A 24,933-nucleotide genomic window follows, 5' to 3' on the forward strand; every position below is an offset into this window, starting at 1 on the left:
TATAGCGCCACCTAGTTAAAAACGAAACGAGGCATTGTAATCACAGGTATCTTTGGCTGACAGGTTCAACACTGCACGGAATTTGAAGTGTAGGATCATTATGACTTGTTCTAAATGCATTCCAAGTATCGTGAAATTCCGTTCATGGGGGACCATACGTAAGGCATAATGTATAGAACGCCGGTCATTATCGGGAAAGAGGTCCCGCCAAGGCGTCACCTATTGGCTGGGCACATGTACTACAGCGTTGTCACTCGTTTTAGAGTGAGGAGAGAGGTAATTTCTGAAAATAATGCCATATGGACGCTTAAGTCCTGCTTGAAAGACAAGGGGTGTCAACATCAACATGCCCACTCAATTGATTTGATTTCTTCAGACAATTACTTGCAGTATTTACACATGGGTTCATTTGGGCAATCTCTGAACTTTGTACTGTTGAAAAGTCTTTTTTTCCTTTGCTCGCTAAACCATCATTCTGTTTCTCCTTTGCTTTTACTCACTTAACAGGAGATGATTATAGACAAGGTGAATGGACAACCAATCCCTCGGTACCTGATCTATGACATAATCAAATTCATGGTGAGTGCCTAGAGTACGTCAGTCAACACACACATACACACACACACACACACACACACATACACACACACACACACACACACACACACACACACACACACACACACACACACACACACACACACACACACACACACACACACACTTTGACACATACTTTAAGCCTACTGGTGCATACAGTGGGCATCGCTTTCAAATGACCACTTCAGTCGCGCATTACGAGGCGTGAAGCTGCTTGAAGCTTTAGTACCACTTTCAGCCACTGTGCGTCGCTCTGCCACTGTACATCGCTCTGCCTGCCGCCCCTTCTGAAAAATAAGGAGGCTACCATTTAACATAATTGTTGCCGAGAGTAATCCCAGCCTACGAACTCAATAACAAAATAAATCATGCATAATTAAACATTACCTCCATTTAGGCTACTTGGGTATGGCTTAAGGCTTGACTGCACGGTGGTAACTAAAATCGAAATCGAAATTTGCTGTCTACATTATTGTCAGTGTTGGGGGTAACGCAACTACGCAAATCAAAACACTGTCTTGTGTGATAATTGAGCCAGTAGAGAAATAACTGTTCAGAATTAATCTGTAGCCTTGGGTAGGCTTCTGCAGAAAACTATGTTGTTGCCGATTTAATACTATCTGGCGACGTTTTTAACAGGCTACGCAATAGAGGCTTAGACAACTATGACCCACGTTTTCGTTTCGTAAATTAATTTGCCCTAGGCCTACTTCTTGACTGCAATGTAGGCCTAGGGCAAAAGACTGCTTGACATGTCGTTTTTATTTTTCTGTACAATAAACAAATACATCTGCTTTATGCCGCAGAATTACATTCATATTTGGCTGACTTCTGCAGACGCGACTTCTTGCCGTAACCCGACCGACCCTGTCAATTTAGAACCGACCCAAATATTTATTTTTTTCCCCTTTTAGTCCGACCGACTTGCCGGTTGTAAACCTGCATTAAGACCGACCAAGTTTTCACTCTAAACAACCAATACAAATAAAAATACTATTTATTTTAGTAGGCCTAAGTATTGTGAATATAAATTGCCTACATACAAACGTAGGCTCTCTTAAATAAAACCCTGTGGCGTCATCTCTACGCCATTGGTTTACGCATGTCACACTATGGCCTATACACTTAGTTTCATTCACACAAACATCTCGACTCAACGCTTATTACTTGGCACGAAGCTCTGGAAGAACTGTGCCCAGATCTTTTCCCATTCTTTCTCCCCTCTAGTCTAACAGTGACCGTATTGAAGAATTGAAATGGGTTGTGGTCTATTCAGCATTTCTCAAAATATGGGCTTAACCCAGATTCGAACTCTTGGACAGGGGACTGATAACTGCTGCGTAACGGCGGCTGTCATCAGCCGGCCTTAACGCACTGCGCAACAGAATTGACGGCGTGGGTGAATAGGGATAAATAACAATAGACTACACAACTTTTTCACCAACACATTTAAATGACTTGACTAAAACCGTGCATAACTGGAGGTACACCTGTTATCTGAGCAATCTGTATGTCCTCATTTTGCGAATGCGAGGACGATATGAGTCTGTTGCATTTCGTTAGATGTCCAAGTCACGCATAATGTTTGAAAACCACTGGCTCGTAATCACAATAATTTAACACAGGACAGTTGGATACTTAATCATGTTCCCATGCCTACATCTTGGTGAGTAGCATAGAGATTGTTAAAACAATAAAGTATGGCTCTTCGTTTGGGACATCGAAAACTTATATTTTTAATAGGGTAGACTACCGTCGGAGATGCTGACTTGCAAAGGCCTCGGGATAACACGTTATCTCCACTATCATCAGTCAATGCCCCCTTGATCAAAGTGGGGAATGAAAGAAAAAGTTTGAGAACCACTGGCTTAACAAGTTACCTGCAGTCCAGAACACACAGAATATTGCAACAGAAAGTTGCCTTTATAATCAAATACTATTTGTTCCAACAGCATTCAAACAAAGCCTTTATAAAAGTGAAAAAAAAGTTACTGTAGTAACTGTATCCCAAGCTTCAGCTCCCCACGTCTGTGACAGGCAGACGTGACACCGCTAAATTCTCAGCTTGTTTATACCCCACACTGAACGCGTAAGACCGCTAGGCCCATCACTGTGGGGTGCGGTAGCATACTCTCTGGGATTTAAGTCAAGCAATATAACCATACAAATGTTTCAAAATGAGTAATTTCGGCTTTGTCTGAACTGGCCATTGTAGCCTACGTAAAAAATAAACAAGTAGGCCTATCCCCTATCCAATGACATCGGCAAAGGTTTGTTTTCCAAAGTAAGAATTTCACTTCACCATGCGCCTTTGACAATAAATAGCTCATTACACTTATGTTACTGTTGAACGTAGGCCTAACTGGTATCATTACAAACATTATTCTGTGTCCTAAAAACTGGCATTTTATGGCATTGTCATGTAAGGTCGTTGCAAAATCTAGAGAAATGTGTGAGGTGGTCAGCGGGGGACAATTGAGACACACATTGGATTGTGTTATTACTTGAACATTCCACACTATCCACAGCTGTGGTATCGGGGGCAGGAGGATTACTGTTAGCGCAGCCTTTATATAAAATTCTTCAACAGAAGGCCTGCCTCGAATGCAGGCTTGCCCAAAATAAAGGCCTGTGGTTTGCGCAGCCTATAGTAAGTAGGTTCAATAACAGACCCGCCACAATGTGCGGCATGATGATTTTTGGTGCCCTACGCACACTGCATGTTCTTAAATAACAATGATCATCAGTAGCCTAATATTCGACCATTATTTTGTGTAAATGGGCTATGCATTGGGTTAGACACCAGGGGCCATATTCACAAAGCCTTTTATCTTACCACTAGGAGTAGGCTAAGATTTTAGCTAGGAGTTTCTCTTATTAAGTTATTCACAAAGCCTTTCAGACCTACTCTTAGTAAGGGAAAATGACAACTCCTGAACAGATTCTGGAGCTGAGCGCTCTAGAATCTTTGACTAAGAGTGAGTGAGTCTTTGTTGCTATGGATAACGTTATTACTCATGCACGAGCTTGACTGAAGTGACCACCTTGATTGGCTGATGATTGTAACGCGGGAATGATTCCAAACACCTCCCTTACGATGAGTGGCAGGTGACAGGTCTGAGAATGCGTGCGCTACACAAGGACGGAAGATGATGAATAACTGAATAAAAAAGGCCTAGCCTAAATGAATCAAGAGTAAGGCAAAACAAATAGCCTAGTAGCCTAATGAAACATACGGATTTATGTAGGCCTAGTATCTTTGTAACATTATTAAATTAATCTGTTACTATGCCTATGGTTGCAAAAGAGAACATTTTAATTTGATTCACAATAATGTTACATTTAATTTACATGTTGACAATGAGTAGCCTAGTTTTGGTTGTTGTTGGTGGCGTTATTGCATGTTAGTTATGCCTACAATGCAAAATTGCTTCCTCACGATTGGAAGCTCCTGTAGCTGCATAGGATTTCAAAACAGGCGAAATGCCACAAAACCGGTTTGTGAATAGGTCTGTGAGTTAAATCAAATCAAATCAAATCAAATCAAATCAAATGTTTATTTGTCACATACATTATACAGGTAGCCTATAAATGCAGTGAAATGCTTGTTCCACTGACTCCAAGAGTTAGGAGTCCTCTCGACTTCTTTTAAGCTGTCACAGCTGGTGGGAAGGTGTGATTTGTTGGGGGCAGGGCTGGATTAACTGGGCACAAATGTCTGATGGCCCCCCCTGCCCCCCAGTCAACGTGAATCGGGTGGTCAGTTAATAGGCCTATATCGTGAAGATTTAAGATCTAAGGCACGAGCGCATCTGTGAGGCCAAGCCTCACCAAGTAGCCCGTTTGTTTACAACTAACATTACATTTAATTAAACTGCCTATAGGCTCTGCCGAAATAGTTTTCAACATTTTGAATATTAGTGTCGGGTGAATTAGGAAATGTTCTCAAAGTAGCCTTATGGCTGAAAGCTGCTTGGGATCCCCCCCTGTCAAGCAATATAACCATACAAACGCGCACACTCATTGTTTCAAAAGGAGTAATTTCGGCTTTGTCGGAACTGAAGAGCTGTGGACGGCTGCAGGGCATGCCCAATGAAAATAAAATAACGCAAGACAACACAACAGAGACCCCGCTTCTCTCGCGTCAGTCACTGAAATGAACGAAACACAGAACCCGCTTCTCTCACGGCAGTCACTGACAGTAGCCTAGAATAAATGCATGGGGAAAAACACTTCCCCATGAAAAAGACATCGTAAAACACTGAAAGTTAATATTTTGTCACTAGCAACATACATCTGTCCTTTGTCAAATGTGTTACGTTCCAAGTAGCCTAGTGCGTAATTCTGCGTCATAAAGTTGAACAAATACATTTGCTTATTTCACAGAAAAATATAAATAGCCAGTTTAGGGTCTACAGTGCAGAGTTGGTAAGTTATGGTAGGCCAACTTGGAGTGAACATAGAAACAGGGGAAATTCTTTCTCTAGTAGCTGAGTAGCCTGATGGTAGGCAGGTGCGCTCGTAGACATACGGCCGAACATGCAAGCGCCAATGAATCGTGCTCTCACGACAATCACGCCGTTAAACTTAAATAGGTTAACATCACTCTAACTTCGCCTTCAAGCAAGGAAAACGATGAACGAAGACATCTGTTTCGTTGGAAGGGCAAGGGGATAGCAACAGGGCAACACAGAGACAGGCCCGATGGCAGGGCTAATGTTATGAGAGTATTAAAATATGGGATATTCTACGGGAAAACATTAAAACGGCAAGACAGCGGGGGAAAGTTAAAATACGTGATAAACACGGAAAAAGTTGGCATGCATTGTTTCGGTCCCCGTGCACAGGGATTATTTGTCATATTATTAACCACATATGATTATTTGTGAAATTGTGCAAACAGGTGCAACACATTTGAAAAGGAAGGACTGGTAGCATGCAAGCTCCCGGGAAAGATTGATTTAAGAACGTTAACACAGTGTGTCTTCGTGGCGCAAAGCAGCGCGGGCGGAAGACAGCGACAATTGGCAGGGGAGGGTCATGTCTTTTTTGACAATTCTGTCGGAGGGTCATTGAACAATTTCTAGCAGGCAAGGGAGGGTCATGCAACTTTTGACTGAAGCACTCAAAATTCCTCCAGTGGCCCCTTCAATAAATAACGAACAGTCCCTAGATTGCTGCTGGGCTATATGTCTTGGTTCATGTCTGTTAACAACTCATTGCCGTCAAACGCGTATCTCACGTAAACTTGTGACCATCAAAAATCGTTTTGATTTAACTCCGTGATAACAGGACGTTACAGGAAGGCATTTGGCTGAGCAACGGAGGTTAATTTGCTCTATATTTTGTCCAAATGATGTCTGTTTATCATCGTTGCACTCGGAGAAAACAAGAATGTTTAATTTGTCCTGCGTTTCTTCTACGGCTACAAACGGGATTCACTCGCAGTTAACCAAATATTTCTTTATTAGGGCAGGGCAGGCATATTTCTGGCTATTAAATGATTTCTAAACCAGTCTGCTAAAGTCTGTAGTTAAGTCTGTGTAGGGGTTTCCAGGCTCCATTTCTTTTTACGAGACACCCTGCTCACTTGAGACATCTGCCGGTTGTTTGGGTTGTTGCAGCGTCGTTGCAGCGTCACTGGAAAAATACAAATTAAAGTCGCGTGATCCCGCGCGAGGGAAGCTGGGCAAGTCGAAGCACTGCCCACTGTAGCTACCATATGTGTACTTATCATTAATCCAAAAAAGACTTTGAATTAATTTGAATTATATTTTTCTAATTAGTACTGTGGAAAATAAGTTCTTAATCATTGCAATTAATAAAATAAAAAAACATGTTTTTTTTATTCAGATGCTATAGTAACCTCAGTTGATCCCAACATGCTGACTAAAGAAAGGGGCTAAATCACATTCCGAATCTAGCTAAACATTTTGGCAAGGGAATCTAACATTGTCTTTTTTTGTCCAAAGTACTCTTTCTCCCTGTTTGTTTTCTACTTGAGTGCTGTTTGTGACTGCCTTAGAGCAGTGGTTTTCAAAGTGGGGGCCGGGGCTGCTATTTTCTGATGTTGTCCTCTGTTAATTTATTAATGAACTTAGCAAATAGGTGCCTGGTGCCTGTAGGGGCACACTTGTTCCCTGGTCTTGGCTTCTAGCTCCTCCATCCTGCTTTCGATAGAGGCATGGCACGCACAAGTCAGAAAAAACTCAGAGGTGCACGACCTGTCGGCGCAGGGCTGAAATTTGGCGCACGCCAGTCGGATGTCATTTTGACAGGGAACATCTACTGATTCAAAAACAATCGTCGTCTAATTGGGCCACACATAATGCGAGCTGTGACAGGAGGATCTTTATGGCCATTTTTGTGGCATCATACTCTGAAAAGCCATTTTTAAACAGCAATATCTGGAAAACTATCTCACTTATAGCCTTCACATTTTCTACAGTCAATATCTGTTACTAATAGCATCCAGACATGGAATGTCAGGGGTGTAGCTCAAGTATAACCTAGAATGGTAGGTACTTAAACTTCTTCCAAAATTTGGCTTGGCGATATAAAATAGCACATTTGAAGAGTTGAGCCCCAAGTTTTTCAGACTTAGAAAACTTAGATTTTATAGTAAGCATCTCTGGTACCAGGTTAAACACTGTACAACATGTGGTCTCTCTTAGATGATTAGTTTCACAGATATTGGCCAACTTCAGAGGCATATTCCAAAAAACTGGCAACAGGTATCAGGTGCTGACTTTTTTTGAATGATCAAAGTCTTCCCGTCGGGTTTGGGCAAAAATCTTCAACTCTAATTTGGGAAGCGTTTGGCTCACTGCCCCTAGCTAATCCACTGTTTGCGATTTGGGGCTATAGCATATACCAGGCCAAGCTCTGTAGTGGTTGATTAAGCAATATAGCATGAGTGAGAGTGGTATTGGTAATTCGGTTGTTCGGGCGTTGCAGGCAAAAACAGCCGTGGGAATATCCATTACCAACTCCACGATCACGAGTGCTATATTGCTTTATACAACTATTCTACCACAAACTAAATCATCTGAAAACACCCCATTATTGTTTATGATTAATGTTTATTTCGACTTTGTTTTTACGCATTAAAAATAGTTCCATTTCCAATAGAGAGTGTCTTGGTTGCCACGTAACCAACATTCCAGATCCCTCTCCAACGGGTCTTTGTGGTTTTTCGTGTCTTCGTTGAAAGACATTGTGAAATACGGACAGCCATTTTCATCCTGCTTTAAACTGAACGAGTCAGGCTGAAATGATTGAGCCCTGCCCAAAGTCCGTCAAAGCTGATCCCATATAGCTCCCCTTTGGTTGTTCTAATGGTGGCATAAAATTCCTGCAGTAGTCTACGTTTGCTTAATGGTGTTGCTTTCGTGCCGGGCCGACTCTTTTCGATACAGTCCAGTTCATCTGCGCTGATGGAGACACACCTGGATGAAGATGCACTCTCCTCCCGCTTGACTCTTTGTTCCTCCTCGTCATCCAACATTTCATATATTAACTCAAAAGTTATTTTAGAGAAAAAGATCTCCATTTTTTTACTCCAATTGCCAATGCTACTCGCTTTTTTAAATTATGAGAACTTTAATTTAATTTTAATTTAACTGTTATTGCTACATTGTGTCAAATCTTCGCATTGTGTCTAGGGATATTCCAACTCCTGGAACGTCTCTCAGCCAGTCAGAAACAAATAAATAGTTCAATAGAACCCAATTGTTGTATAATCAACGAAAAATACTGTCTCCACGGCTTATTTGATATGTTTTAAAGGAGCCCTATGCCGGTCTGGTTATTCCTTCGCTGTTTATGGGTTTTCGCCTGATTTGGGCTCGCATTTTTCAAGACATAGCTCCCCATGCAGCTTCGGTAGCAAGTGACTGCTACGCTAAACCCCCACTAGCTAGCGAGTTAGCCATCAAGAAACCAAGCTAAACACATACAGGGCTCACAATAAAACGGTCGAGCAAACACATTGTTCAAGAGACTATCAAATCACATTACAAAAACGAAGTTCACCCAACCCTACTTACAATTTCAACAGCAACAAAGCCAAGTCGGAGTCCGTTTTGCAGTCTTCTTAGAAACTACAATCTGACTACATTTTCGAGGCGCGATTGGATACTTCCACTGAGTTACATCCGGATGTGTTCGGACCGCGACCAGAAAGTTGCATATTTGTTTTTTCCGCGGAGAAGCACTAGGGGGAGACGAAGCACCCACCAAATGACCCAAAAAGTGTTGTATAACCATCAGAACGACTCTCAACCTCCATAACCCCCCCCCCCCCCCCCCCATCTACTTCCTGAATTTTTGGTCAACGATACCCAGGACACCGAACCACCGGGGCACATGAAATTTGGTGGGTATGTAGCCCCACTAGACTTTTACGGAAAAATTTTGTTTCGTCCCCGGGGGCCACTCCCCCCCCCCCCCCCCCGTGCTGGGCCCCCCGAACCGCAGAAAAAACAGTTTTTCCTAAATAACTACCTGAACCGTGGCACTGAGGATGAAGAATCTTTTATGGTATGTTGGTCTCAAGGGCCCACATCAACCTGGCCCATAATCACTCATTTGTGATTTGCACCCCCCCGGTAAAAAATGAAAATGCAATATTATTCTGCTTTAATCGCCCCTATCTTCAGTTAAGATGTTCAGAACTGCACCAAATTTTATGTGTATGATTGACCTGGCATTCTCTGGGGGTATGTTTCGTAGAATTTCATCCATGGGGGGGTCCTAAAAAAATTAGATTATGTGTACATTTAGTGACTGTACACTCATTGGCCTGTAGATGGTGGTGGACACATATACACATGCACACACACACAGGCACCCACATACTATCGGTATTAGAACGGCCGATACATAATTACAAATTCAGTAGGATTAAAAGAAAGCCAAATATTCATCATCATCATCATGGCTGCATTTCCAGTATTGGCGATAAGTAGTCGTTTGTCCACTAGATGGCTCATCGTTGCAGTGAGACGTAATTTTGTTGGAAGTTAAAAGTGGGTTGGAAAAACAATGGATGCTTCCTACAAGGACTGTTTACCGCAGAGAACGTCTAATAAGGATTGGACAATGTTCACATGAAATGTAATTCCCATTTCTTCTTGAAGCCGAAATAAATCTGAGGATGTTTATCGGACATGCTTGGTTTTTACTGCAGGTACATTAATCTTATAATATCAATAAGGACCTAGGTAATGTTACCGTTAGCGTTGGTTGAGTGATGGAGGCCAATTTGATTGATTGCATTTGTAGAAAACTATAAATGCGGTTATACCAAGCAAATTGATAGCAGCACTGTAATTTTATCTTTTGACTTTCATTTGTTGCACGTGCTACAAAAATCATTCTGTGCAATGGAAGATTTACCAACGTTACACCGGTCTGATACAGTTTTGCCTATACATGCGTGAGACTGAGACGGTTGAGACGCCTGTTTATTTTGTTTTAAGTTTGTGCAGGGTGTGAGAGGGGAATCGATGTGCTTTGATTCCAGCTTGGTAGTTGTAGTCTGTGAAATTAAAAAGCACGTGTGTGTGAAGTATCCAAACAAAGACACCTTCATTTCATTATGGCTGCTTTAGCAACACACCTTAAGCCAGGGCTCCAGAGTGCGACCAATTTGGTCGCATATGCGACCTAATTTTTCAGAAGTGCGACAAAAAAAAATCGGAGGTCGCACCGGTGCGACCAGCTATTCGAGAGAGGAAAAAGTGTCCTCATTGAAACTCTACCTTTGGTTCAATAACAGACATATTTGGCCAATATCGTGGTTTAAACAAATCACAGATAGTGAAGGGCGGGACCTCCCCTCTGATTGGCCGTGGCCCAGTGTCTGTGTGTAAATTTGAAAATGCGTGTGCTGCACAGAGAGAGAGAGGGAGGTCAGAGACCCGTCAGATAAACAGAGTGGATGTAGTTGCATTACAGTGTGGTCACATAGGCCGAGATAAATGTCCCCTCTCCCCACTGCCTTTCAGTGGCTGGCAGCAGCAAACCGATCAGACGAGCCCGAGATGATGATCCAAGTTTATCGTTGCCTATGATGGGCCTAGTGAAACTTCCCTTCACCAAGTTCAGTCCGAAATAATTATTCACCAGAAAAATAGTTTGAACGTAAACCCGACGTACAGGAATGACACTTGCGCCAAATTTAGTCATTGAGTCATTGCCGATGAAAAGACGTCTTAAAATTGCGAACAATGCATACAAGGCCTTCGCGAACGACAGAGATACAGATATCACCGAAAAGGAGTGCGTCATTGACCGCAGTTACATGCAGGGAGTAACCCGGTTTTCAACAGCAATATTCGTTTTGCGCGCGAGTTGTGTAAACTCATTCTGATGTCATAAATCAATTTAATCCGGTGTTTGGCGCAAACCGAACATCGCTGCTACATTTAAAGCCCGAATATTCCCTGCATGTATACAGTGGTCATTGTGTACGGTGAATTAAATGGACACATTTAGATCGAGCATGGCAAGTCATTGCAATAGCCTATAATAATAGGCCTACCATTTCGTTACTGCATTAACCATAGTGATGTTCTTATTGAAAATGTAAAAATACTAAAATTAAAAAGTAAATTGCATTGTGGGGCTGTCAAATGATTATTGCAATCATCATTGCAAAATCACATAAAAATCCCCCAGGCTACTTGGAACATCTTTTTAAATTGTGCTCAAATACATTTCTATGGAAGATGCTAGCATGGCGAGCTGGTTTAGCCAAGGCCTAAAGATCATGAAGGATAGTATGTAAAACATTGAGCCATGAGATGTGCAGTTTGAAGCCCTTAAAAGACGTGCACTGTTAATTTACTCAGTTATTTTTATTTAATACATCTTGAGATGTTTTAAGTTTAAATTTCAGCTCAGTGAAGCACTTTAAGCACCAACACTTCATTAAGTTACTTTTCTTGTAGAATTGTAAATCATAAGTTATAGGACAACCTATATAGGACAGTAATTAAGGAAAAAAAGTGAACCTGCTGCGGTGTTAAATGCGATGTGGTTGAAAATTTGGGTGCACCTAACTTTTGTGCGGGTGCACCTAAGAAAAAAAGTTAGGCGCACCAGTGCAACCAGTGCAAAAAGTTAGTCTGGAGCCCTGCCTTAAGCTACTGTGTAGTGGGTCCCATTTAGAAGTGGCTACTTCATTCGCGCTTTCCTTGACTCATGGAGCTGCGTGAATTTTATTACAACTTTTCGCCACGATATGGCGGTTTAAGTCCGCTTGATACTGTAAGGCGTAAGCCATTGGTTTCCAAAGGAGATTTTATTTGTGTCGCCAGCATAGCCTATTGACAATTTATGTTGTAAATAGGCCTACCTTATAAGCCTACCTGTAGCTTAGGGAAGCTAACAGCTTTCTATTAGGATCTAGTTTGTTAGTTACAGTTTTGTCATAACTCCCTGATGCATTTTTGCATTTACAATAGCCAGAGCGTGGATATCTCAATCGGAAAATTAAACAATATCGGGTGCCTATGGACTAGGCTGGGTGAACCCAGCCTGATCTGCCCGCTATTTTTTTTTTGATTTCTTAAAAGATTGAGCTTGGTCTGGTGAAAGCCAGACTAGCCATGGACCTCAGTTACACAATGCAAGGGAACATGAATCAGCCTATATTTGCACGAACAATAACGGACAACAGCTCTTCAACTTTGGCCCGTTAAAATGTGTATGAACAGTCTAGCGACGCATTTTTGATCAAGGCCCATTTGGACATGTCAGTTATTTGCACCACTGGTTAGATGTAAAACAGCATTTCGTTTCAGACTACTGTTACTTAATTTGTGCATTAACAATAACGTTTCAGACTACTGTTACTTAATTTGTGCATTGACAATAAAGTAACACATGAACTAAAGATGACTAAAATCTTATGTAGAAGAAGAAACATTCACAAAAAATCCATCCATCCAAAAATGACCTTTGTTTTTGATAGCTGTTGAAAACGGCATGGAACTGACAGAGATGTTTTTGTTTATTTATAAATAAATAAATAAATAAATAAAATTATGCTGATACCTTTTGCTTTTCCCAAATACAATGTAGCCTACAGGTGTAAGTGACCTTTCATCAATCCAGTTGCAATGGATGAACTGTGATAAACTGCCCTACTTGTGATTGTTTAGAGATTTTAAAGGTTTTATAACAATGCTACATCTTCTTTGGCTATTCTACAATCTATTCACCTTTTCAGCACCAGTAGGCTACTTTCTGTGCAGCCGCACACACACACTCAGGCATGCCAAACAAGCATACACAAAAGTTTCAAGAGTGGGGGATGGAGTAAAATATGGAGACAAATTGAAGTGTGATTTATTTTCGCGGAACAGATGTACAGGACTGAGCGGCGGTCATATTTTGTACCGCTATGCGGTACATCTAGTTAAGGTTATTTTTGCTAAAATTGTTCCGTAGGGCTTCTTTAATGCAGAAAAATACCCTGGGGTCAATTTTCACCAGAATTACACTTTAAGACGTTATATTAGTTAATGATATTACATTAATAGTCATTCACTGCATCTTGGACAATGTTGGATATCTACTCATTTTGAAGCTCCTAAGGTTGCTACCATTGGATTGAAAGATGAGTCACTGTTACTATCCATTGCATTTGTACTTTAATCGAAAAGCAGGTCATTAGTTTGTGGGGTAGAGTGTAAATGGCCTGAACAATTTGCTGCACCAGTTTATATATAAGCGCATGCAGGTGTAAACTTGCACGGGTCGCATGTGTTCGTTCATACCACCCACTCAAGCAAAGACCAGCTATTGTCCAGAGTTCAGTGTCAGTCTGAACATGGATAGAACAGCAGATTTGCTATGCACTGAGACTGAGATATCCCTATGCTTATGTCTGTAATTGATAGGACTGTCATTTCATTATAAAATAAGACTCTCATGCAGAACATGAAAGCAGAGTTGGGAGAAATGTCTTTACATCGCATACAGTATCTAACCACAAACCTCATGTTGACACACACATAATAAAGACACATATGCACACTTCAAACCTGGATTTATATTTATTTTATATTAGTTGATACCCTATCTAATACCTTTTCCCTTCTGCATGGATATGCAGCGTCATCACTGCAGTCCTTGATAAATATCTTGACTTTAATTTTTCTCAAATTTCCCTCACTGTCTGACTGGATGAAGACCCCTTGTAGAGTTGTTGTTAAGCCCTGTTTAAATCCCTCCATGTTACTTTAGAGTAAAAATAAAAAAAGCCTACTTTCGTTTGCTGATCCAAAATGAGTGGACATAGTCCATACCACCAATTTGCATTTGAAAGTAGTTTCTTAAACTTTCCTAGTCTGGTAATCTCAGCAATGCTGTGGAAGCACTTTGGATTTAGGGAACTTTATTAAGATGATTGTATATGTTGTATTCCTTTGAGGTGAGTACTGAATTTGGTAGGGTGGGGAGTTTTATATGCAATTATTATTTATACTGTTTGTAGACATACAGTCCTCCCATATAATATTCAGCCAAACTCTTGCCAAGCACTCAGTTATAGACATTATGACCCTATTTTAAGTGCATAGTTTAGAGTGGGTCAGAGATGTTTCACAATTAGTATTTTGGATCTAACATGCAATTAATAAACCAAAAGAGCGGCATCTCCCTTTTTCTTTAAAAGCAAGGAGTGCTTGTACCATATTGCTATTACAATGACAGATTTACCAAGTGATCTCATCTCTACAGAGGGAATAAACCTTTAGTACACCAACTTCTATGCAACAGCAGGATATCACCAAACTCGCTTTGTTGAAGCAGTTGTGTGAGTGTAACAGGCAAAGAATGCACCCATTCTGCACCCACCTAGGCATATTTTAGGCTAGGATTTGAACTTGTACAAAATTTAGCCATTTACTTTCTAGTAATGTCTGCCAAGTTACAATCAAAAGAATAATAACATTAAATGTGGTGTAACTCTAAAACAGCACTCACCCCAATAACATTTAAATGCATTAATAACAACAAATTCAGCCAAGCATGCTGGGTAATGAACACTCGGCACAATCTTTGCATCGTGTTACTAGGGGCTCATTGCTAGGGAATGGATACTGGGCAGTTCAGAAGCTAGAGGCTAGCTCTTGATAATGCACTCTTTAAACAACAGTGGAATGAGTGCCACTGACTTCAGATCAGGTTTTTCTTTGTTAATTGCTCATTCCCTTTTAGCCTCAAGATAGCACCAACATACGCCAACCTAAACCTCATGATCACCTCATAACCACATTGCCCATGGGCATACCAAAGATAGATGTGGTTAATCCTATTCAGCTTTGTTGTTTAATCTTGGAGATGCAATCTGTAATTTGTCTGTTGTTATTTGATTACTTTTTCTGCCAGGAGACTTTCATACATGTTCCAGTAGTGGTCTGCCTGTTATTGTGGCTATGCCACAGAATTGATGCGTCATCTGAAGCCAAACATCCATCCTTAGACAGGTAGAAGAACATAGAACATTAGAGGCAGCTGTTGCTATGGTGACTAGCTGAGAGTGCCTATGAGACTGAGAGTGAATGTGAGAGGGAGATTAAACCAACGTTCATTACCCCTGGCACGTCGCCACAAGCCTACTGATGCACACTCTGCAGTGACAGCACTCAATCTCCTACACGGTCTTCTCATACTATCCTCAGATCTCTAACAACAAGTGTGCTGTTTCCATGGCAGTGAGTTGCCACTCAGGGAGAAATAAACAGCAAAACAAATTAGCTTAGGGAAAACGCCTGCTTGTGAGAGGTAGGCAATTATGTGTTATTCAGTCTGTATTACTTGACACTGTAATTTTGGAAAATTACAGGCAAAAGTTAAGCCAAACCAACCGAGTTGATAATGCGTCGTCATGAAATATGTCCATAACATTATGGATAATATCAATTTATGACTGCTTATTGACTCACATAAGTTGGGTAATCAGTGTAGTGTCACAGGTTCCAAAACAAGATCTATGTAACACTGGCAGGAAGATCAGTTTCATTCTGTTGAATTATGTGATTTATATACTACCATTAACAATCAGCATTGTCTTAGGATACTAAGGCCTAATGTCCCCCAGACCAAGCCCTTGGAAACAGTGGTAAGGGACAATTCAGTCCCCAATTTAGTTGATGAGGTGGAAAGGCATTTGCTTGCCCTTTGAAAGGGAGAAAGAGGAAATGAAGAAGGCCATGAAAGCAGGAGCAGAAATGATGTCGACTAAACAACAGATGGTAGATGGAAAACAGAAAAGCGTTAGGTTGTGTACAGTACATTATATGCATTTAGAAAAATTACCATGAACCAAAAAAGGAGTACACAGTAAAAATGAAATTATTTGCGCCTGTATGCTCTGACAGGGCTGTACTGTTATTGTTGTTATAGTGTTATTCAACTTATAAAAACTGATTAATTAAAAACATGCACAAGATGTAGTGGATTGAGATGGTGGTGCTCCATGGTTCTGGGGGCTTCACTTTTGTATAGTGCTTACTAATGAATTCAGCAATATGGTACCTGACTCGGCTACACTATCTTACTTCTACTTACTTCTCTCTCTAGAAATAAGACAGTGCTTCGTCTGGTGCAGAGTGTAGTTGGGCTCTCATCCATCACATACACTCATTTTAAGTGCATTAATTGACTTTTAAAAGTTGGAAAGCCATCTAGTGACAGCTCACTGCAAGCCTCAAAGATGCATAGAACATGTTTGATTTTGAGTTGACAGCATATGACTTTTCACAGTTTAAAGAGAAAATATAGTGTTTCATGTAGGCATTTTTTTAAACAGCTATAGGTACAGTACATAAATAAGTTGTTACATTTAGTAGCATCAGTGGTGGGTATAAAAGGATGAAATGTCACCTGCAGAAATTATGGTAATGCAATAATAACTAGATGTACCGCAGAACGGTACAAAATATGACCGCCGCCCAGTCCAGCACATTTTTTCCACAAAAATCACGCTGAAAAGCCTATATGATTCTAACTGTTTTACTAAATTGCATTATCCACACTCAATTCTCACTGGTATCTGCTAGACAGCAAGTACCAACATGATTAGTTCATAGATTTCACATGTAAAATTCATTTTATACAACCCCACCCCCATCTTGCCTGTTCATAATTCAAAATTGTGAATTGTGTTCATGTGTGCGTGCACACGTTTGTGTGTGTGTGTGTGTGTGTGTGTGTGTGTGTGTGTGTGTGCGTCCTTGTGTGTTTGTCTGCGTATGTTTGTTTGTGCATGTGCATGCATGCGTACATATGTCTACTGTGAGAGTATGTGTCATACGTATGATTACTGTGAATGTATGTGTGTGCGTGTGTATCTGTTTATGCACATGTGTTAACATGACCCCTGGAGGCAAACATACGGAAAAAATTGGTCATCCTAGGCCCTACGGTAAGATATTCACAGAAAACCAAGTTTCGTGTACCCCGGTCTTTCAGTGTCCCGGGAATCCTTGTTGGTGTACGGTCACTAAATGTACACATAAATTATTTTATTGTAAGGCCCCCCATGAACGAAAGTTCACAAAACTGGCATGCATTCGGAGGGTGTCATAATGATCCTACACTTTCAATTTCGTGCAGTTTTGACCATGTCAGCTAGAGATATTGTGATGAAAACACCTAATTCTTTGCTTTTTAATTTTTAACTAGGTGGCGCTATACATGAAATAAGTGGTAATGGGATGGGTTGACATGCCCCCTTAAGACCAACATACAAAAAAAAGGAGGACCTCCTAGGCCCTACGGTTCTCGAGATATTCACAGAAAACTGCCTCCGGCCACCTACAGGCCAGTTGGTGTATAGTAACATAAATTAATTTATTGTGTGGCCCCCCATGAACGGAATTCCACGAAACTTGGTGTGCATTCAGAGGGTGTCATAATGATCCTACACTTCCAATTTCGTGCAGTTTTGACTATGTTAGGTCACAGATACCTGCGATTACAACACCTCATTTTTACTTTTTTGTGTTTAACTAGGTGGCGCTATAGATGAAATGAGTGGTTATGGAATGGGTTGACATGGCCCCTTGAGATCAACATACAAAAAAAAATGGTCCTCCTAAACCCTACGGTTCTCGAGATATTCACAGAAAACTGTGTCTGCCCTACCCTCCTTTTGGGGGGTCCAGTCCAGCGGGGGGGCTACAGATCAAAACGAAAAATGATGGTTCCATGCTATCCATGTGGGGTTACATGCCCACCAAGTTTCTACTGACTAAACCTATATGACCGCCGCTTCGCTGCGCGGCGGTCATAATTACTTCTAACAATGTCTTTGCATCTTGTTTGTTCAAAGTCTATTATCAAAAAATCACAAATCAACAACTCCATTACTTGTTATTCATACAATTACCAACAATAATGCGTGACTTATGACTATGAGTATGATAAAACTGGGTTGTTGGTTTTAGTTTACTTTCTTTCTCAAATGTCTTCCAGGACAATCCTGTGGGCCAATGTGATTTCAACACCCGGCTCTTCTGTATGGAGAAAGAGATCATATTTCCTAGGCAAGAGAAGATGAAAACAGGACAGATTGACAAAACCAAGGAGCCCTTCAGTGTCCGAAACAAACCCTTTTTCGACATACATGCCACAAGAAAGGTAATGAAACATATTGAATCAAATGTTCATGGAATCTTACTCATTCTCAAATGTAATAAAATGGTAGTAGATATGGGTAGCCTAGACTTTGCTGAAAAAAACAATACAGTAGCATCTGAGATTGGCACTTACAATGACCAGGATAAATGCTTCTAACTAAAGGTAGTGAGAATGCCCTTAAAATAGTCTAGGGCTCATAAGGTTAATGACTGATTGTATTAACACGCATCTATGAAAGGAATTCATTGATAGATTAGTTGTGTTTTTTTGTTTTTTAAACCATGTATGTTAATCGTACATCTATGTAAGCATTTTTATCAACTATCCATCAGATCAGCTATTCATTCATTGAGTTCAACATCAGAAATAAAATAAAATAAAAATGGTTGTCCTTAGGGCCTTGGTAAGTATGGGTATTGGGCCTTGTTGCTGATGGAGCTGCTGTAGTGTCCCAAGACCAAAAATACACTCAGACCCCCTGATATGCTTTGAAGTTTTACCATAAGGCTGCAGGGCTGCAAATTTAAAACAAAAATCTTCAAGGTCATCAAGCCTTTAGCTTGACATGATCATATTTCAGCTTTGTCTCACTGTACATTCATTTTAGAAGCTTGTGATGTTTTGTCATGGTAACAGGCAAGGGGCAGTAGACTTTTAAGATGTGTTGACCAGCCTGTTAAGACGTTTAGACATGACCGTATTCAGGACTTATCTCTTATCTCTTTGTAGCCAAGTTTTGCCTTTAGTCATTGTGGAGCATGAATTACATTTTTAACCTCTGGCTAACCCCTGATCCCTATTTGGTTGCCTCATGTCTGATTCTTTGTCCCACATCCCTCTTTCTTTGAGATGGATAAATCCAGTCTTGTTTGGGATTGGGCGTCTGTTGGGATGTTCCTATGGTGAAGTCATCAGTGCTTCCATCTTTATTTGAGAGTGTCTTTGTTCTCCACTCCTGCCATCTGCCCCTAGAGTACAGCAGCATCTCTGTTCTTCAGGCTGAGAAGGGCCATAGGAGCAAGAGCCCAGCTTGGCCCTATTTCCCAAGTCTCAACCATATTTCCAAAATAAGATCATCAACATTTCAGATTTTGTTTTGAATACTTACATTTGTGATAGACTTGTAACTAAACGTAATAGGATTTATGCATTCTATCATGTAATGCCATGTGGAATCCCATGGAATTGGATTAGTCTTTAATGTTATGTGTTTGGAGGGTCTATACATTGTGTTTTCAGACAGAAACCATGGAGGCTATATGGAATTATTTCTGACTGAGTGTAAAAAGGCTCATACTGATCCACTCTTAAAGTGAGATGTAGCTGTTGACCTAATTAAATACAGGTGGAGAGCCATAAGCATACACATCAGGTGTGGACACATAGCATTTCCCTTCAATAGCCAAAGGCCTTTCTTACATGATGGCTTTTAAAATACTTTACCTAGAGCAAAATACTTTCAGAAGTTGAAAAGAGTTCACTTAAAAAAAAAAAAAAAAGAATTAGCCATCAGTTAATTAATCAGATTAGTAAGATTGGGCTGCTTGTGACAAGTGATCTGTCTGTGTGAAGTAGTGGTTTAATAGCTTTGGGATGAAAAGAACTGTGTTAATCACTGTGTAATCACTGTGTAGAAAGTGATTAAAATAGCCCATGCCTTACCAAATCAATGTACAATAGATATACCTACTACCATGTCGGGTCATCCCAAGTCCATCTATGCAGAACCTTTTCTAAAAGTAGTATTCATTATTTATTGCAAATTAGTCCTCTACAGTGGGGGCAAAAGAGGTAGTTGGTATAGCAGGTGATGTCACTACCTGTAACTTGACTTTCACCTCACAATGGCTCTCAAGGTCTCTTGATGATTTGCCATCCTTGTCTCTGTTTTGGAAGTGGCCGCAAAATTCTAAAACCACTAGCACTTGCGCTTGCAATTGCCAGAGGCCTGAGCATGTCATAGGCATTGTGCTATCTATCCCACTGTCACTGGCTGTTGAGGTACATACGTCATTGTTGTATTGCTGTTTGTAAGCTTTAATACAGGATTCAGTGCATTTGTAGAAGTTACAGAACAGTTACAATACAATCCTAATATTATTACTAACTATTATTATTGGAATTAAGTTTATGTTGTTAATTATTCAAATGTATTATTAATAATTGTTAAAAATATGATGAACTTGCATTATAGTACACACACAAATACTCAAAGGAAACGGTCAACGGCTTACAGGGACTCTCTCCCTACTCTGTATTTGCCTCCTCATACGTCAGCTTCACAAATGAGACCTAGTAATAGTAATGTAATGTGTTGGCGGAAAAACTTCCCAATAGGTCGGCTCTCACCATCATCAATCCATATCTGCCTCGGTCAGACTCAGCACGGAGCTCTCTGAACTCCCAGAGCAACTCATCCATTTAGCTGGTTGTAATAAGGTAATGAAGACTCCACCCTTGCTGGGACGCTGCATGGTCAAAGCCTCATGAGACAAATGCTGACGTGAAATGGCCCAGCAACAGCAGAAGGTCCTGGTTGTGTTTCTCTACTTGATGACGAAGGAGAGGCTGTATAAAAGCAAACCTTAGGGGAAGCCCATGCTGCTGATGATGTACAGTTGTGCTTTATTCATTTACATACCCATGCTAAAGTTGACTAAAAAGAGGAATAAAAAACATAATTTGGAATTTTTTCTTAATGCCTTAATTAAAAGAAAAAAAGATACTTTCCATAAGATCATCTCTCAATGCAAATCAAACCAGTTATTAGGCTAACTGAAATAAAACCATGCCAGTCTCTAGGTATGGTGAAGGGTATGTGATGATGTGGGGCTATTTTAATTCCAAAAGCCAAGGGAACTTAATCAGGAATGCATAGTATTCTGGATCCATGAAATAACTGGCGTTTAAAAATAAAAAATCTGCCTGCCTCTATGGGAATTTAGCATAGGGGTGTATATACTTATGCCCCCTGTAAAAGAACATTTATTTATTTATTTACAATACATTATTCATTCACAAAGTCCTTAAAGGTTAGATCATTCCTTATTTTTTTTCATTAAGGCATTAAGATCAATTTCCAAAAGATTATTTTGTATTCCTGTTGTTAGTCAACCTTAGCATGGGTAACTTATGACCACAACTGTATAGAACAGACCCTATACTGTATAGGCATCATAATTGCAATTTCATGAGTTCAAAAGTTCTACATCACCAGTCCTACAAAAAATCAGACCAGGTCAACCATGGCCATTATGTTGTCCTGAGTGAACTCTTTGATGGAAGAATCTGAAGTGTTTTAACAGTGTTTCAAAACGTCAATGATAGTGTTTTTTAGACTTGGTCCCTTTTAGCCTTCTAAACGAACTCAAATAGATGACTCAGCATTTGTTGTCCATATGTGAACACACCAACCGAACACAGACCGCTCTAACGCGAACCGAACTGAGAACACCTCAGAAGATTCGCATTATCTGTGCATTGTGAACACAAATCGCCCTGGGTTCTCTTTTACATTTTGCATTGTAGGCTAGCCTATTTTGTCCTATTTGACTTGCCATTGCCAAAAGAGAAGGCATGTTGTTTGTTGTAAAAAAAAAAAAAAGCTATTATTATTAGGCTCATGATAGGGCTACAGACATTTGCAATTTGGCTACAGCCAGACAAGTGTGCTCTAACGTTATAGGCTGAATATCTTTTCATTTTAGCTATTGGTAATTAACAATGTAGAAATCAGCAAACTAAATTAAAAAAGGGTGATTGCCTGGCGTGTTGACTGACATTTCGAGTGGATCTTTGCAATAGCTTCAGATCAGAATATATATATATATATATATATATATATATATATATATATATATATATGGGTCATTCTATAATTCAGAGTACATTTACCATCTCCATGATAAAAGATTTAGTTATTATCAAAAAAATAAATCTTTATGGAATCAATTTTGATCAATTATGCTAATAAAACACCCTTTCACCAATAACAATGCTTTATATTTTTTTTAGACCCAATATATCCACAAAATATTAACTAAATTACTTCTATATTATTGACTGTCTCAGACTACAGAGTCATGCATTCAATTCGACTAAACATGATGTTATCAAGTCTAACAATCTATTTTTTGGAGATTAACTTACTGTTATAATATCAGTTATATACAATGTCTATTTTCTGTATTATGCAAGATTTAAGTTAAAAAAAACAACAACATAATTTTGGTCCGTCTCAAAGTTCTTGTCAGCTCCGTTAACTCTGTTATAAAACTGCTTAAAATCTACACAGACTTTGAATATGAAGCATGATGCCTACACAGAGAGATGTAAATTCCTCTGACAGGACATTTTGGAAAGGCAGTGAGATATGTTAAGCTTCTTCTCTCATTAAAGGGACACTAGGCAAGCCTGATGCTTTTTCTCTATGAAACTCCCCTTAGCATCTGTACGTGTGCGAGCCCTCGCTCGGTCTGAAGCTTTTTTCCTTTTCTTTGCATCTTCCGTCAAGGGTTTTCGCTGCTGCTTCACCGGCTCTGCCATTATACACACGAGTGCAACAATCGCTAGCGTTTCGTTAGCCTGCCTCTGTGCTGTGGATGCAGGATGTAAACTGATCCTGCTTCTCGCGATGTCTGAGACTGAACTTGTAAGCGGGATATTCTTCCTACAGGCAGTAGGGGCGGGCGAGAGAGTCTTCATTCTCCCTGTAATGAGTCATTTAACCATATACCGACTTATGAAGATGATTAATTAACACGAAAATGTTGCCTGGTGTCCCTTTAATTTGAACAAAATGTTAAGGATACACTTAACAGTAGGTTAATTATCCGTCAACTCTATTATTGCGTTATTGGAGTGAAACTCTCACTCAATTTTTAAAAAAAACAATAATATGATTAAAAGCCATTAAATTCTGGTTTTATACATATCATGCAGTAACTAGTTTGAGGTTAGGATGTGGAGCTAAGCCACAACATGATGGGAAAAGTCAACTCTGTTATCGTCAACTCTGTTAATTCTGTGGTAATTCTGCATAGATTAATGATAACAGTTTGACAATGAACCCTGAAATGTAAAGAGCTACTTAGCTGCAGTGGTTACTAGACAGTGTTAGCACAGTTCTCTTAGGACAAGTAACTAAAATCCTATTGATTATCATCTGAAGAGCGTCTGTGGAGAAGGTTAAAAAAAATCTGAGATGGATTTTTGGAAAGGTGTATTATTCAGTGGACTCTTGTTGGAATCAACACATATGCTCAGAGACTTAGATGGAACAAAGGCATTCATTAAGGTATTCCACAGGTAATCTTCTGTTACTGGGTGCAGACAAAACATTCATTAGTACGACTATAAAACCCAAACCAACAGATCTTTACTAAACATGTACACTGTAGAAGGAAATGCTGAGAAAACTGAAGAAGAAAACCCTTGGGTGAGATTTTTTCCCAACACAAAAGTACATGGTTTATTTTGTTTCTGAGGTATTCATGAATACATGGAGTGAACAGAAGATGAATTCAGGGAGATGTGTGAATGTGTTAGGTTTGAGCCCTAGCTAACTCCCTTCTGTTAGGAGGAGATTGTGTTTGAGCCAGGGATAGATGTGTCAGAGGCATCACACCACCCACCTCAGCCTGTTTGTCATGAATCACATAGGCCATGTTATCTCTGCAGCCACAGCAGAAGACTCAAGAGAATCAGCTGCCAGTGACTGAGTGGTGTTCTTGAGGGCACATTTCTCAGACACTGTTCCATTAGGCAGAAGTCTTTTTATGGACATTGTCATAATGGGCTTCTGAGGTCTCAGCCAATGGTGCTGCCTTTTGAAAGGGACTTGAAAGTGATACCAGAACATTACCACCACATATAGACAAGGCCTTATTTGTTGATGCCTGCAGTCATATGCAATGCCATAACAATTCAGAAGAGTTGTTTATCCATCTTGCAAAACATTGTAAAATCTCATGCCCCTCAGAAAAAAGATCTGTATTTGCAAAAACTGTCTGAGTCTGAGGAGACCGAATTTGTTTGTGCTCCTTCGTAATGCTATATTAATTTGCATGCTGTTCGCGCAGAGTATTTTTTTTTGTGTTGCGCAAATTGTAGCCACTGCAGTGTCCAGAAATATTATTAGAATCAGAACATAAACCCTCTTTTCATGTAAACTGAGATTCAGGGAGATCTTTATGATTCCAGGGGAGAGAGGGCGAGTGTGTGGCAAGAGATGGGAAGAAGACAGTATCTCAAGTGGAGTGGAGTTGAGTTGTGGAGTTCTCCCGCTCTCATTCTCACTCATGCTGTCCAATACATTTTTCTGTCAGAATATTCAAACATCATCTATGCTGCAGCGAAAATAGAGTTTTTGTAATGTTGACAGTCACTTCTCTGTTAGTCACTCATTCTCCCCTAGAACCCTATGGGTTATTCATCCTGGGGCTATGATGATGATTTTCTACTATAAGAAAGGGTCTATTTGTGTCAGTCACATTCCACTGTCAACCATATTGAACTGAGGTCAATTGTTTTGGATATTTCTTACAGAATGGTGAAAGCCCCAAAAGAGGAGTATGCTGTTTCTTCCTGATAAAAGAAAATAATCAAAAAGAGTGAATTTTTTCCCCCCAAAATTTCCTAAATATATTAGGTCTTTTTGAGCAATTCAAACTGTAC

The 24,933-nt window shown here is 40.1% G+C and overlaps 1 protein-coding gene across 1 annotated transcript in view; it reads left to right on the forward strand.

The window, feature by feature from the left end:
- The window catches only part of rngtt (RNA guanylyltransferase and 5'-phosphatase), an 89,494-nt gene that overhangs the window by 42,563 nt on the left and 21,998 nt on the right, over positions 1–24,933 (forward strand). Inside the window, exons 10-11 of the mRNA XM_076271849.1 lie at positions 508–579; positions 18,094–18,258. Coding sequence (XP_076127964.1) covers positions 508–579; positions 18,094–18,258 — 237 coding nt within the window. The remainder of the gene's footprint in view (positions 1–507; positions 580–18,093; positions 18,259–24,933) is intronic.

The sequence above is a fragment of the Alosa pseudoharengus genome, unplaced genomic scaffold, assembly GCF_046254945.1.
Source record: "Alosa pseudoharengus isolate Yale_2024_CS ecotype anadromous, Long Island Sound unplaced genomic scaffold, YU_APseudo_1.1 YU_APseudo_1.1_scf_7, whole genome shotgun sequence".
Taxonomy (NCBI): domain Eukaryota; kingdom Metazoa; phylum Chordata; class Actinopteri; order Clupeiformes; family Clupeidae; genus Alosa; species Alosa pseudoharengus.